This window comes from Diachasmimorpha longicaudata, chromosome 10 (genome assembly GCF_034640455.1).
Source record: "Diachasmimorpha longicaudata isolate KC_UGA_2023 chromosome 10, iyDiaLong2, whole genome shotgun sequence".
NCBI classification, from domain to species: domain Eukaryota; kingdom Metazoa; phylum Arthropoda; class Insecta; order Hymenoptera; family Braconidae; genus Diachasmimorpha; species Diachasmimorpha longicaudata.
Genome location: NC_087234.1, coordinates 7,358,182 through 7,374,066, shown reverse-complemented (window position 1 = coordinate 7,374,066; position 15,885 = coordinate 7,358,182). Strand labels below are relative to the sequence as shown.

At 39.9% G+C, this 15,885-nt stretch overlaps 1 protein-coding gene across 4 annotated transcripts in view; it reads right to left on the bottom strand.

Annotated features, from left to right (window-relative positions):
* Positions 1-15,885, bottom strand: part of LOC135166340 (zinc finger protein rotund-like) — an 83,980-nt gene that overhangs the window by 44,412 nt on the left and 23,683 nt on the right. For 2 of the 4 annotated variants that reach the window (XM_064128457.1, XM_064128456.1), the window contains exon 2: positions 4,621-4,896. In XM_064128457.1, the coding sequence (XP_063984527.1) occupies positions 4,621-4,896 (276 nt within the window). Of the gene's footprint in view, positions 1-4,620; positions 4,897-5,414; positions 5,781-15,885 lie in introns of those variants that run through there. The other 2 variants (XM_064128455.1, XM_064128458.1) reach the window with 2 other exon arrangements.

The window sequence follows — 15,885 nt, the reverse complement described above, 5'->3', positions numbered from 1 at the left end:
AAGATGAATCATTATTTTTGTACCATAGGATGGTGTTTTGTTGGTTGTTCCCATATCACAGATTCAAAAATTCAAATTCGATGTCATTAATAAAAATTAAAGAGACATCACTGAACGGTAAACTACACTGGGGTGACTTGACGACCCGGTGGGCCCGTTGCCGGGAGGGAGGAGGGCCTCAGGTCGCGGAGAAGTGGGGAAGGGCCTGTCGTGCGCGCCGCGCGGTGGGGATAGGCTTTATCTTACCTGAAGCGTGAGACTATGCGCTCTCTAGTCTTACATATCTCTTCTATTATTAGCGATTCACGTAATCGTCGCCACCCTCTTGGGGCCTGAATTTTTTTTAGAATTTTTTGTTGGGGCCCTGAGATTTTTTAAGGATTAATTCTCCTCGCCTGTGGCGGTGATTTCATTATTTCAGGGTGAATAATTTGGTTCAGATGCCAGTTTTAAAGGGTGTGGGGCAAAACGGGTTCGCAGAGAGTGAAAAGAATCGAGTATTTGGTTGTTTCGGTTGTTCTCGGGTCTAAAAAAATCCAAAATCATCGTCAATGATCATGGATTGTTTTTTGTCTTTAATTGGCGTATTTATATAAGTGTAAAAGTCAATGGAAAAATCCCTCAGGTATGAAATTTGGGAAATTTTTTATGAGGTAATAAAGGAAAAAATCTGGTGGCTGAAACCAGTGTGCCGATGAGTGTCACAACATTTGGCCTCACTGAAAAATTATGGGACACATCTTCAGCTACCTTTGTAACTAGCGATACATCGGCATAATGTCTAGACACTACCCTTCGACACCCCTATTCATTTGCCCAGCATCCATCCTCTTTCATTAACAATAAAGAATAAAAATGAAGGGAAAAAGAGAGAAATATATGTACTGTAGCGCAGAGAGTCATTCGACTGGAAAACCCACCCCTTTCACTGTTTTATTTAGTATTCCACAGTGGCAAGAATATGCCACCCCTATTTCATTCATTCAGTGTCATCTTTCTTTGCATACCGCATATACAGCAACCCCCGATGACTAGTGGAGATGAAGAATCAACCAAAAATTACAAGTTTCATTGACTCGAAAAAAAAAAGTTTCTTTTCTTTTTATGGGGTATGTGTTCACTGTGTCATCCCCTCGAATGCTGGTTTATTTATCGACTTGAGGAGTTTTTAACCCCTCAATAGCCGCGCCCTTTTGACACCAACATCGAGGTGTAGAGCATTCCGATAAATATCGTAGTGAGTTTGAAAATTATTAAATGAAGAGACATTTTCATTTTTGTTGAACAGCAAAAGCTCTATCATCATTGTCAACTGCAATTCTTACTGTTAATTGGATTCATCTCCACTCTCAAGGTGAGTCAAGCCTTGTAAAAAGTCGTTACCATCGTCGAAAGCTCAGGGGGAAAAAAATATCGGTGAGAAATGGTTGTAAAAAGTACTGTTTAACCAGCGGGTGGTCTCCTCGAAACTAGACAGCAAGCATAAAAAATGAAGAAGCAGTACCCTTTTCGGATTCTTTACGCATCTACAGGCATAATCCCTTAAAACGCTTAAGAGTATTTAGGATAATTTTGAAACCCCATTTCTTTCTTTTCCACCCTGTGGAGGGAATACCATATGAGTACCAAACCAGTGCAACTTCACCTAGGTGACTCACAGGTGATACGTAAAAAGAAAAGATGCAAAAATGCTAAATACTATGTACAGATACCACTCAGGGGTGTGAGAAGGTTCTTAGTGTTGAAACTACCCTTGGTGAGATTATGCTAAGTACGCGGAACTCCTTCAGTGAGGCTGGGTATGCTCTGATTTTTTTTTTATCCGCAAAGGAAAAAGAAATTTGTTTTTTTTTTATTGCGAGCATTTTTTTCTCGGGCGTTTCACGGGAAGAACAAAATGTAAATTTTGCAATAATTGAAATAAATAAATACAAATGTAGGGAAGGCAAAAATCAGTGGGATTCCTCCCCTCAATTTGATCCAGATAAACATTAAAATAATGGCTCCTGGACTGATATTGTGAGGTACCCCCGTGGAGGTGATATTTTCCCCCTTCAAAAAAAATTTTTTTTACCCCTTTTTTTCCCTCCTAACTCTACCGTGATCAGTTTTTTTCCCTAGGCCACCCTTTTTTTCTACGCTCATTCCACTAGTCCGAGGCCCGGAGAAATGCAAATGCGCCCTAACGACAAAAATCTGCTTTTTTTTTACTCCTGTTTCTTCGCACGTTGGTAGAGAGAGAAAAAGAACGAGTCATTGTTTAAGGGGTTTCATGAATGAGAGACGAATATGCGCTGGGGGCAGCGGTGAAACGGTTCGGATTATTTTTTTGGCTCTTTTTTTTTTCACTTCCTGAAACGGCTGATTTTTTTCTTTCTTTCACGAGGTGAATTTGTCTTCGCGCATGGAAATTTCGTAACGTATTTTTTTTGGAGCCAATTGATGATGTTAATTTTTTTACACTGCCAACAGTCAGCAGTATTCACCCTCTAGCGAATACTGTTGCAGGACATTTCATGATTCAAATAGGTGTGAAATCGTTTGCCATAAGATTTTTTTTTGAAAATCTAGGTATGAAAAATTAAAACATCAACAGATGATTCTGTTGCATGGCAACCAACTGATACATCAGGAGAATCATCTCATCAACACGTCAAAAAATCACGCATCCCAATCTTCCCTCATCACGCCAATATATTCAGTCCCCATTAAGGGCTCTCGAATCCCCCCTCCCAGGAAAACACCCAGAATAATCATGCATATGATGACTCTCATGCTTGCACAGGAGGGGCCAAACCAGAAAATGCAAATGTCCAGAAATTTTGTAATATTGTCTTGAGTCTTGTAGTTTGGGTTCCAAGTCCCTACCCACTGGCACAAAAATCCACCCTTCATAAACAAAAGGATGTAAGGTGGTGGGGATGACGAATAAGAGGAAGAAGGCAAGTATCACTCATTCTAGTCTTGAAAAAAAAAATAAAACCCGTAAATGTACATTAAAAACACTCACGGGGTCCAGTTATATTGCGGGTAACAAACAACCCTGGAGGTGAGGATCTCGTGGTGTCTTTACCCCTCCTGTATCTCACGGTTATTTGCATAGCTCCGGATTATTCAAATCATCTCTTTATTATTATAGCTCTTTTTATTGTCCTAACGCCTTGTGTTTTTCACGATACCCTTTTCTCTCTAGGAGACGAGTCTTTTTTTTTCGAGCCTCTCTCTTTGGGGACTCATCTTTGCTATCTTGCGAGTGTTTTATAATGAGGGAAGGGGGATTCCCGCCTAATTGCGCATTCAAATGGAATTCTTTTATTTCAATGGTAAAATTTCTAGGACACTCATCTCGAGATCCTAATTTTCGAGTTGAAAAAACAAACCCTGGGGTAATGGGAGACTTTTTTTTTGTTGCCCTTTGAGGGGAGGGAGAGATGGGAATTTTGTCTTTCCTTTTTGAAGAGATGAGAATGAAGGGGAAATTGTTTTCTGCCGGGGGGAGAAATTACTGCTAGAAAACTTTCAGATTTTTTTTTTATGAAGACGATTAAATTTCCGAGACCGTGAGATTTATCAATAAAAAAATTGGATCTGATTGAATAAATAAACGGCTTGATTTTCAAAAGTATAAATTAGTCTCCCGGGACATCTGCCTAAAAACCCTCAATCAAAAAAAAAATTTTCGAATCAGGAACCGGAACAGGAAAGGATGTCCCCGACACTTAAAAAAAAATCCTCGATTTGAATATTCGAGAAAAAAATCATTGCTCTGCGAAAAAAAAACCCAAAAAAAAAAGTGAGTGAACCCCTTTGGCAGGAAGCGCACCGTTACCGGGTGAGACAAAAGGGGTGAAAGATTTTACGTCTCCGGGCATGACCATACACATCACATTGTCTCTCAAATACCACAATGGAAGGAGCGCTTCGAAAAAAAAATCATAAATGCAAAAAAAAACCGGAATGGGTTGAAAAAAAAAAATGGTAAAAAAATGGAGTTGAAAAAATAATAATGGAATATATCATATCTATTCAAACGAGCATCGCCTCGAGTTCCACTGAAAAAACGGATTTTTTGTCACCGAAAAGACGAGAAAAAAAATTAATAAAATACCATCACTAGGTTTTGTATTTTCTTTCAACTATATCTCGCTCCCTCTCCCTTCAACGCGTTTCCGTTTGTTTGTTTTTTCTTCTCATTGCCTTCCACGTGGTGCAGGGATGCAAAGTAGGAGACCCTTTCGCGCGCTCCATTCCCACCCCAAGAGTTTTTGACGTTAATTGGATTTTGTCATAGGGAAACTGCATTTTTCTCCGTATTCCGATTTTTCCACCAAGGGTGGTTTTATTCTCTCTAGAGTCAACCCTAGGCGCCAATGAGACCCTCAAAATCGACAAAAGTACGACAGTACTTGGGCTTGATTACAGGGACAATCGAATTTTTCCCTGATTTGATTTTTCAGACGATTATTACGAATTTGATTTGAAACCCCAACTTTTGGGAAATTCAATAAATCACGAATCACGAATTATTGCCAATTGAGAATATTCAGACACCTATAATTATGATAAATTCGAGGGAGAATCCAATAACCACATGCTCATTGATTTTTAAAGACAACTTACATCACTGGAGAGCCCATTGTTCCAGGGATAAGGTGGTTGTGGTGGTGACTGTTGCTGATGATGAACACCACCGACATTGCCAGCGGAATGCGGATTGTGTATGTGTTCAGCCATGACACTGACCCAGTGTGCCAAACCACCGCCACCACTACCGGGTGTTGACGAGCCAGTGACCGCTGCACCAGTGCCACCGGTACCATTTCCACCCCCACCGCCTTCGTCGCCACCCTCTGACCAGGCAAAGGATGCCTTCTGAAAATACAAATTTGAGGGATACTGATATTAATTGCTATGCTTGTTCTTTTGTCAATTGAATTATATTGAATAAATAATTTGGGGAGAAATTCAATAAGACACTCAGAAATGAATAACATTAAAAAAAAAATGGCGTCGGAATCTCTCAAGCGAATGATCAAATTCAATTCAATTAATTCAATCTGTTGTAAGGGACTTAATTATCGTGTCATCCCTGTGGAGTTTGAATGACTCCCTCCTCACTCGGGAGTAACCCCCGGTAAGGATTGTAAGGACGCAGAGCCCCTGTGTGGAGGCTGAAAGGAAGGGCCTAACGAATATTCTCACGAATAAAATGGCCTCACGTGACCCGGTAATTAGAATCATCCGAAATTGTTCGATAGAATGATTTTATCAGCTCCTAATTTGCCAAGAGAAATTAACCGAAAATATTCAATGTCAACGACTAACATTTTTTTAAGCTTCAAGAATCGGTGGGGTTTTTAAAAATGCAACAACCCTTACACTGGGTCTGGTAAAAGTGGGATATTGTACATCACCTCGTCATTATCCTCCCGATGTAATGCCAAATTTCTTGGAAAAGCTGGTACACTACTAACAGTGAGTCCCTTGATATCCTTAAGATCCTTAAGTGCCTCAAGTGCACTGAGATTGTCCTTGAAATTGGCAAAATTCTCCTTGAAATTTCTATTCAACACAGTCTTTCCCAGTACAGCACTGGCTAACAGACTCTTATACAGATCATTCGGCAGGACAAATTTCTGATCGACATCGTTACCCTCCCCAATACCCCCAACAGTCTCGCCATCCTCCTTGCACGAGCCAGTGTCGTGGGAGCTGTCACTGTCAACCTCCACCGACGAATTGCTCGTCACACTGACACTCGACATTTTCGCCATTAAAAAAAAAATTTAATGAAGATTTTTCATTAAAACAATTTCTCTCAATTATCTATCAAGTATACACATCCGACGGAAAATTCGTTATATCGTATCCAATAAATATATCATGTATACATAAATATATTTAATATATTCTGCTCCATGTAGAATCACTTATCGAAATTATTTATCATTTTCGTCGAAAAAATCCCAACAAAATCCACTAACTTGTATTTTTTTTTTCAAAATGATTATCGATTACTATTTCAATTATTTGCAATTGATTTTTTTAAAGTGTTTTTCCATTAATTAAGTATCACTTATTATTATTTATATAGGAACTTTGCGCGCGCAACTCATTACGCCCCCCTCTAATTAAACGCGGGAAACTCATTTGAATTCACTTCCCCCACTCGATGTTTCTCATTAATTGTGTCGGTTATATGTCATATTTTATTAAATACTAAAGTGAAAAATAGGAACTTTGGTTGTCGCCCATTGCAGGATGATTTCAGAATTATCTGATTAAAGTTCGTTGCATTTTTGTCGATTTTTTACATCCGACGGTGTCACACCCTCGTGACTGTTTCGTCATTTTTTTTCGACGATGTATTAATGATCAATTGATTCCACGTGGATGTGTTGACGATTGGGGATGAGCCCGGCGGCCCTGGAGGCCGACCGAGCGCTCAGGCCTTCAGTTTCACGTTTTTTCGAGGGCCCACAAGTGCTCGCAGTCAATTTTTCACGGATTTTAATCCTAAACAGTTGAAATTTATCTGGAGGGCAGGAGATGATTTCCCTGCTCCTTAACTCAATCTTGAGATAAATATTCAAGAAGCTATGAGGTGTTTTATTGGGTCTGATTGTATTTAGACATCACAATTATGGGATCTACGATTTGCATAATCGTGAGGGTCTGATAGTCTAGCCGACAGACGGTTATTTATCTTCAATCATTCAGGAAATCCCAAAATTAAGAAAATCTTTCTCTTGAGGTTGCGCTTCAGATTATCTTTATCTTCTCTACAAAGGGTCAGTTCCTACGAACGACCTGGATGTTGAATTCCAAGCTTCCATCATCTTCGAAGCCCCACGAAGACATTAATATCTGGCCAGGATTCAACAAGAGCTGAATTTTCAAAGAGGACTTGATCTTCGGATCGTCAAAAATTTAATTGATCATCATAATACTGAAGATCTTTACGCTGTTCGCGCCTCGATCTTAGAGATTTCGGCCTGCTCAACCCTTTAGAATCCTCTAAAGTTAAGATCGACAACAAGACTGAGATCTTCAGTAAGAATTTATGCTTGAGATCATTCTCTCGATCATCAGTAGTTTCCAAAATGGAAAAATTATTATTGATGCCCGGGATCTTCAAGATTTTCTCCACGCTCTCTTCAAGTCATCATCTCGCTAAAATCCTCTAGATTTTTAGTTCCCCACTTTTCCAAATCTCCTCATCTCGACATGTCCCTTTATTTTTCCTTTGCGACAAAAGATCATCACCAATAATCATCCTCAATATATTAAAATATAAAGCACCAATCACCAATAATCACCAACAATTATTTTTCTCAAAATATCAAGAAAATTCTTATATGTGCGCGACCGGGCGAACCGCGCGACTGGTTGATGCAGTCCGTGCCAAAGCATAAGGAAGCGGAAGCTAGAGGAAAAAGGGGGGCCTCGTATACAGTATATACCCTCTGTACAGAGGGTAGAAGGAAAAGAGGCGCGCACGCTTCGTCGCGGCGACGGCGGCCAACGCCACCCTCTCCTTCGTCTTCTTCTTCTTCTTCGTCTTCCTTGCAATTTTTTTTCCTTCCCCCGCGATACCCCCCTCCTCCCCCGGGCTCCTCCACCCTATGCGCCTTGCCACCCCCTCCCTCCTCCTCCTCCACCCCCTATGTATTTTTTTGCAGTCCAAGTGCTACGGACCAGAGAGAGAGAGAGAGAGAGAGAGACAATCAGAGAACGAAGAGTAAGAAAAAAAAGAGGAACAATCCCCCAAGTGTGTAAGAAACGACAGTAGTAGCTCCAGGCCGGTATAGGGGGATATAGGGGAGGGGTTGGGGGGTGAGTGGAGGAAAAAGAAACAGAGGAAAAAAATGGAGGAAAAAGAAAAGGCGTATGATATAAGGGAAGGAAAAAGACGTACAAAAAGTTGGAAGAAAAAAATTGGAGAATTTTCCCCTTACCTCACTCACCCCCTATTCCCCTTGCCCGTAACACACACGGTAGAAACAGATAAATACAGATATAGGGGATAGGTTAGACGGGGTGGTGGGAGAGGGGGTTACCGGTAGAATTGGAAAAATGGAAATAATAAGACTCAAGGGGGAATCCTTGGAGGGGGTTAAGACGGTGATAGGGGCTAGGGGGGATGTGGGGGTAGAGTGGGTGTAAGAAAAGAAGGTGCGCAGTGCAGTGTGCGTAGTGAAAACTTTCTTTTTCATGTACACTAATACTTGGGGAGTCGCGTACGACCAACACAAACTTCTGGCCTTCCTCGAGGCAACCACCCTCTATCCCACCCCCCTTCCTTATACCCCTGAAACTCCACGGTTAGACCTGTGCAAGATGATGAGGCTAAAAAGAAAAACGGGGGATGGGTATACTACACACATCGATTGGAAAGTTGCTTGGGGTTTATTTATGTGGAGAGATATTATAGAGGAGAGGAGTAAGGGATGAGGTACATTTGGCGGAATTGGTCGAGGAAATGACAGGGTTAAATGCATGAACGCATGAAGATTTTGACGGAAATTGAAAGGGTATAAGGGTAGGAGGTAGAGTACCTGTTGATACTCCGGAATTTTAGGGTAATTGAAAGTTTGGAAATTTTTTGAATCTCTCCGATGGAATGTGATCTGTAGTTTTTGACGAGACATTTTTTTTCTAGTGAATTTTTTCACCTTCAAGGATTGAATTTTTTTAGTACTCTGTATGGATCAAAAATTTGATGTCAAATAAACCCCCTTTGTCATTCCTCCCTGGCAAAAGAAATCTAAAAAATCATTTCAATTATCTCAAGCAGAGGGACAATTTCCACCCTCGAAAACAACGTGTCCTCTGGAAAAATTGTCGCAGACGATGGAGACAATTTTTTTCAATCACCAAACATGTATTTTCTCCTTCCCTCCTGCCCACCCCTGACGAAAAAAAATATAGTCTACAGAGAGATATGGCGTGTAATACCACTCCGAAAAAGCCCAATGGAACGTGACTGGAGACCAAGCACTGGGGATTCCCCTTTCGCAGAGTTTGCGGGACAGTGCGCCGTCTCTTGTGGAAAGGTGGTAACCATTCCTATAACGGTGAATCCCTCCCTCTCTCCCTCCCTACCCCCGGGGGGCAAATTACCATTATCCCATTGACATGCAGATATAGTTTCACACACTCGTTGGCTTCTCCTTTCAGTGCGCCTTGTGCAGATGAAGGTTAAAAAAAAAAAAAGAAAAATAAGCGCCCTAAACAGCCCTATCGCTGGTCGGATGCATAATCAAACCATATCCACCTAGAGTCCTTTCTTTCTTTCTCATTCCTGCGGCCGAATACACTTGAGGACAACTGTGTGGTGCTTTATTTGTTGTTTTGGTTTTTCGGGGCGTTAACCGGCGCCTCCGGAAGTACCGGAGTGTCTCGAGGGACACAATTGCCGGGATATGTGAATTCAACGAACCCGAGTGTCGACGCCTACTTTCTTTATTAGCATCTCGTGAGAATTATTGGGATTTGTGTAATACGATTGGTGATGATGATTTCAGGTGATATATGTGAAATTGCAGGTACCCCAGTTGAAAAAAAAAACCTGCCAATAAGTTTTCTAGATAATGAGCCTATCGTGGCAATCTCTCAAGCTATGATGAAGGAAACGCGGAAAGGACGACAGAAGGAAAAAGTAAAGAGCCTTGTGAAAGGGCTCCAGATGAGAGAGGGTGAAAATTAAAGAAGCGCTAAGCCAGGCGCTAAACTGAAGAACCACTTGTTGAGCAGTTGGTGGTCTGGTTGGTGGGTGGTAAACGACACCGAGAAGGGTGTAGGGGGCGGTTACTGGGGGGGAGGATGAGGTGGCAGTTGCCGGGGTGAATGCAAAAGTGAGATGGAATATTTTTGGAATATATTGTGTTCACTGGAATGAAGTGAGATCAACGAAACAGAGGTATGCAGGATAATGGAAGAGAGGAGGGAAGAGGGTGGCATTCACTGTCTCACTCACTCTCTGTGTAACTAACTTCTAACTTCAGCGGTAACTGGGCTGCTTCCGGTGTTATAACGATGGTGAAAAATCTACCACCGGGTTGAAAATTAAATCTGTAATGGTAGGGGAATTTTAATCGAGAGTAAAATTTTTTATTCATAAATTCCACGAGAATAGAAAATTTCTTCGATAATCAATTGAACTTTACACTTCATTAAAATTATGTAGAAAAATATAGAGAAAAAAGCCTCGACAAAATTTTTACTCCACTGGAAGAAGTTATTTTTCAATGAGCGGGAATTTGATCCAATGAATTTTGCAGATAAAATTTAAATATTCGAAAAATCTTTTTTTTTTATACGATCGCCGCCGTATCTGTATTTCCCTGGATTTCTCAGTTTTTCAAGGCATTCCCTTGATTTTTTCCATTTTTATTTTTCCTCCTGATGAAACTGGAGAAAGAAATGCGGCGCCAGTACGACGACGAGGAGTCTCGACCCAGATACCCCTTGTATGTGGCGTCTTCAGAATTTCTTTTATTTTTTTATGACATTTTTTTTTGTTTCCCTTTTCTCCTACTAAACCCCATCTCCATTTCTCTGACTATCCACACCCGCCCTCCCCGGCCTTCCGCCAACCGCTAGCCCGATACTTTCGTCCCACCACATTCAACGATTTTTCTCCAGCAATTGGGAAAAGCATGCACGTTGGCGTTTGATATTTGTCAGCTTGAGACATATCCGTCAGGTCGTATTATTTTTATTTATAAATTTTACAAGAAGTTGAAAATAAATTGAATAATCAATGGGTGGAAAAAAAAAATGGCACTTTATCGGGACCTTCAAGCGCCCACATCCCCCCTCCCCGTACGCCCCTCGAGCAATTCAAAATGGCCGTTAAGTGTGCCCCCATGTACGCATAGATTCGCATAATGCGATTAAAAAAAAAAGAGGCGGCAATGGAAAAAAGAAAAGCTCAACACAAAGGGGTTGGCTCTCAATAAACGTAAATAGCAGTCCAATGGCGTTCCCTCGATACTTATCGCCTCAATTAATCTATTACCATGTCCCACCCCCTTGCACCCTCACAGCCAACAATCTCATATCTCATACACTCCTCCTCACCAACAAATTTTTTTTATATCGGTTCACATGAAAATTTGAAATAAAAAATATAATAAAATCAAATGAAAGACAAGATGGGACAAAAAAATCGAAATAGAATTGGAATTTTTCGGAAGATTTATCGAGACAAAGTAAAGGGGGGAAAAATGTAAAAGACCACCCGGAGGGGTTGAAGCGGACAAGAAAGTCTTGGAGAAAAAGGAGAGAAGAGGAGTGAAGGGGAAGGGGATAGGGTGAATGTGTGCAGGCAATAACCAATGGGAACGAAGTGGGCCACCTGAGAAAAATCTTTCCAGGGGGTGGGTTGGCATATACTAGGATAAAAAGGGGTGGAAGAGGGGAGAGTGGACCATCCTGTGCGGGAGCCCTCCCCCCCCCTCTCAGCTACACTTTTTTCCCCATAGTTTTCTGTGTCCACTCGAGAACTTAAGTGACTCCCGTATCTTATTTGTACAATTCTTGCGCGAAGTGATATAGCGCTCAGCGATACATCTTAGAAAGTATCTCGTGGATTTTGGGATTTTTATGGAATGAAAAAATTTCAAAAAAACGAAAACTCCTCGTTTATATGTAAATTGATTAAATTTCAATGTTTTTGGGGGGAAGGAATTTCGTAAGGAAAAAAAAATGTAGGAAACTAAATAAAAATATTTTTTTTAGTTTTGCTTTATCTCCAAATTCATCATTGAAAAATTCCCTGTCCCCTTTTTGAGATGAATAAATAAATACATGCGTAGGAGTCTTGTGACAGGTCAGGACCATCGCCACCGAGATGAGAATACGCAATAGATAGAGAGAGCGGGAGCGAGAAAAATATCGCGTTATGGCAAGACTGAGTGGGAGGTAGAGAAGAAGGTGACTGGGAGGATGAAAAAAAAAATAAATAGAGGGGATGATAAGATCGGAGTGAAACGAGGGAGAGGAAAAATAAATCGATAGAACATGGCTAGACGCCGCCCCAGACAACCTTTTACCTTAGGTTTAGGACACCCTCTCCACCTCTGCTTATTTATATATTTCAAACTCACCCACCCAACCACCCCCTCCGCCCAACCGTGTCAACCCACGAAACAATTTACACGAAATACCTGTGGCCTTAACTGGAATCGCGAGTTTAACATACGATTTAACCAGGGATATTTTTTTCATTTTTTTTTTCAATTCGTTGGGGCGTTTTAAGCATGTGGTGAATGGTGGTTTTAGGGGAGGGGGAGTATTTAATTAAAAACCAGTTCGCGCGCATGAAATTTTTTACGGGTTTTCCCCACTGCGAAAAAGGACTTTTGTTAATTATAAATTTAAAAGTGTCTTATCGTGCCTTAACATAAGTAAAGAAATAAAAGGGGACCCCAAGATTAATCATTTTTCCTGTAACTTGAGTATTCATCGCACTTGACGTTTCTACTGCCTTCAATTGAACCATCATCTCTACTAATTTTTCCACAAATCAACTAGAAAATATTATGATTGAGTAGAACTTCAAAATGAAGGCGCAAAAAAAAAAAAAAAATTTAATAGAGTGCATTGATTACTGAAGTTTCCAATGAAGTTCGGGTTCAACTTCAGTACTTGCTTTTGCAGAATGAAAAAAATTGCTGATGAAAAGTTCATAATATTGAAAATTTCATTTAAAAACCTCCAAGCACTCGTGATTTTTATTTATCCATCAATTTTTATATGATCTAATATTATTCACCAAAAATTGAGTGTCAATGGTGGCAATTACTGATACATAAGAGTCATAACTCTTCTCTAAAGACAAGATACTGGGACTAACTGGAGGTTATCACTTCACCGGAGATTGATTAATTTCTTCATGTGTACATGATGGATGAGCCTTAATCCAAAAATAATTCTTATGAGAATAATTTTGTTCCAATCTATTCATCTCCAATGATGTTAAAGGTTGGAGTACATTGAGGCCCCAAAAGGTTAAGAAAAGTTCAGCATTTTAATTATTCAACTGGCGCAAAGGTAAAAGAATGAGAGAATAAAGAAATTCACGTCGAAAAATTGACATTTATTCGAAACTTGGAGAGTTTCTCCATATTTATTTGCTTTTGCAATAATTTTATAGTTTAAATTGTTCAAAATCAATTGAGTTTTTTTTCCCACGAGCAGAAAATATCGTAAAATAAATCAGCAAAGTCAATGTGCGCACGGATATTTCTGGAAGCGGTTTATGAAACTTTCCTGGACTTTGAAAATTTTATGATCGATACGAAAAGCTAAATAGCCCTTGGATGACGTGAAAAAAATCCATTATTCGATACCTCTCTTCTTTCTGCCATGAAAATAATTGCGCACCAACTGTTAACAATTATAGTCGGGGCAAACGAATAGCTGAGTACTTTCTTCGAGTCGGTTAATCAAATTTTTCCGAATAAATCGCCTAAAAAATTATGAGAAAGAGCTTATTCGCCGTGTGGAATTACGAACGATTGCCAAAAAATACTAGAATATTTGTTTCAATCTCCAACAACCGCGAAATGCTATTCACCCTTCGCTATTCAACATTTCAAGTCCATGAAAAAATTCCTCCTGGTAAAACAAAAAAAAATCAGTCCGAACAGGATAAAACCTCGAATATTGGACAACAAAAGTCAGTTAAAAGCTATATTAATGTGAGTAATTTTAAAAATATAAATACGTTCCTCAAATCAAGGGAAACTATTTTTCAAATTTTTGTTTTGTTTCAAAATTAATTAATTATTAAAAAACTATCGAATTTCATTTCAGTGCACAAGATTTTCTTAACTCAACGTTAGTAAATTCCACTTGTCAAGCCTTCTCTGATCAATATCCAGATAAAACGTTTTACCAAAAATATCGCTATCACCCTTCAATTTCGAGATAAACTCTGAGAATAAACAAAAAGTTAACTCGATAAACCGCTTGACCACTTCACTGGGAAATTCCCTCCGATTATTTTTTTAACATTTTTCTTTCAGTCACGAAAAGCCTTCGTCCCTTTTTTCGCGATTATTTTTATAAACCTTCAGAGGGATTTTAAACGAAAAAACTTGCGAAAAATCTAACACCACCCCCATCAAAGCTATTGCACGCGTGTGACAACTTGAAAAATGTATCAAAACCCACCCCAAACTTTTTTAGTGACGAACAGGTCGTGACCTAGGCCGTCTTGAAGGGCAGACATTTTTTAATCGATAGCCCTCTCCTTCAGTTCCACCTTCATCCCCTCCAGCCCCACCACCCACCACCCAGTCCTATTTTTTTTTTTATTCCCTCCTGAGCCGCTTTAGCCGGGACTTGTCCATCCATGACGAGCCCTCCTACGCTCTCCCTGCCCCACTCTGCCGAAAAAAAAAAATTCTCTCCCTTTTTTTTTCTTTTTTTTTCGCTTTCCTACATGTTCGAGGACGATGGAGGTCGCTGACTAGGGGTTGGGATTTTGGGGTGGGATGAAAGTGACGAGGATGGCAGAGTGAGAGCGGGCGGAGGGGCGGTAGGGGTAGAGGGTGGTGAAATAAAAATGGAGGAGAGAGGTTGTATACAGAGATGGGAATTGTGTAATGGTGTAGCCTCACGCACAGTTGTGTGATGAAGTCTGTGGCTGGAGGGACGGGAGGGGGTGGTGAGGTTGAGTCGCACGTTACCTACCCACTCGCCGCCTAAATAGAGGCCCATCCCTTAAAGGAGAGGCGTTCGAAAACATTGTTAAAGGGGATGAAGGGATGATTCCGACTGCGCTATATCATTTCTCGAAATGGGAGAGAGAATTTTTTTATTATTTGGTAAAGGAGGGCTCCATCATTGCTCTCGTAATTGTCAAAAGGCAGAATAAGATGGATTTAAGTGAGTTTTCTCATGAAGAAAATCGCAACGCTCCAAAAATCTGAAAGATACTCTTTGAGTGTTATCTTTCAATTTTCATTCTCCTCAACCACAATTTTTCGTTTCTCCCTCACCTCCTAAGCAGATATTAAAATTTCAAATATCCCGATAAAATGGAAAACTAACGTTAAAAATTGTGAAAACTGCGTTTAAAGAGGACACGAGTTGGAGGAAAAAAAAAAGAAATATTGTTTTTCCATTCTTTTCGTTGTCGAAGGGATCACAAACGTGGGACGAGACAGCGCTAGATATATAACATCGCAGCACTGTTACCCAGTATGTGCCCGTTCGCAGTTTTATTTTCTGAAAAAATACATGAGAAGCCTCGCTCACAGCCACTGTGAGTAGACTTGTTTTTCCGAATTTTCTCTCATTTTATTTTTTTTTTCACTCCAGTTTTCCTCATTTTTTCCATCTCGTTTGATGAAAGTATCATTTCAAAAGATAAATAAACTATTTCATCTCGTATTGGGGAGGTTATCTATCCAATACTTTGAAAAATGAGCGGAAGAACTGAATTAAAATGGATTGAATATAATAGAAAAAATATTTTTCATATTTTTAATTTATTTACCATTATTATTTCGATAATAATGGGGTAATACGGGTTATCACTGAAATTTCATTCAACGGTAGTCGCCTGGACCGTACAAGTGTACAATCCATTTTGCCCCGCTTTTAAGAAAAAAAAAACAATTTCATCTCAGTATACATTGGAATTCGCCCTGACAATAGAAATCCACCTGTTAATTTATGAAAATTTATTCACTAAAAAATCTGCAAGTGTCTGCACTTATCATTCCGCATTGATAATACTCTCAATTTGTTTCGCCGTACCAATTACTCAGCCTAACAAATTGTCCCGATTTTTTGCCCCATTTTTTTTTCTGTTATTATTCTTTTCACAGTTTTTTTTGTTCGGTTGAATAATAAAATTGTCTTCGT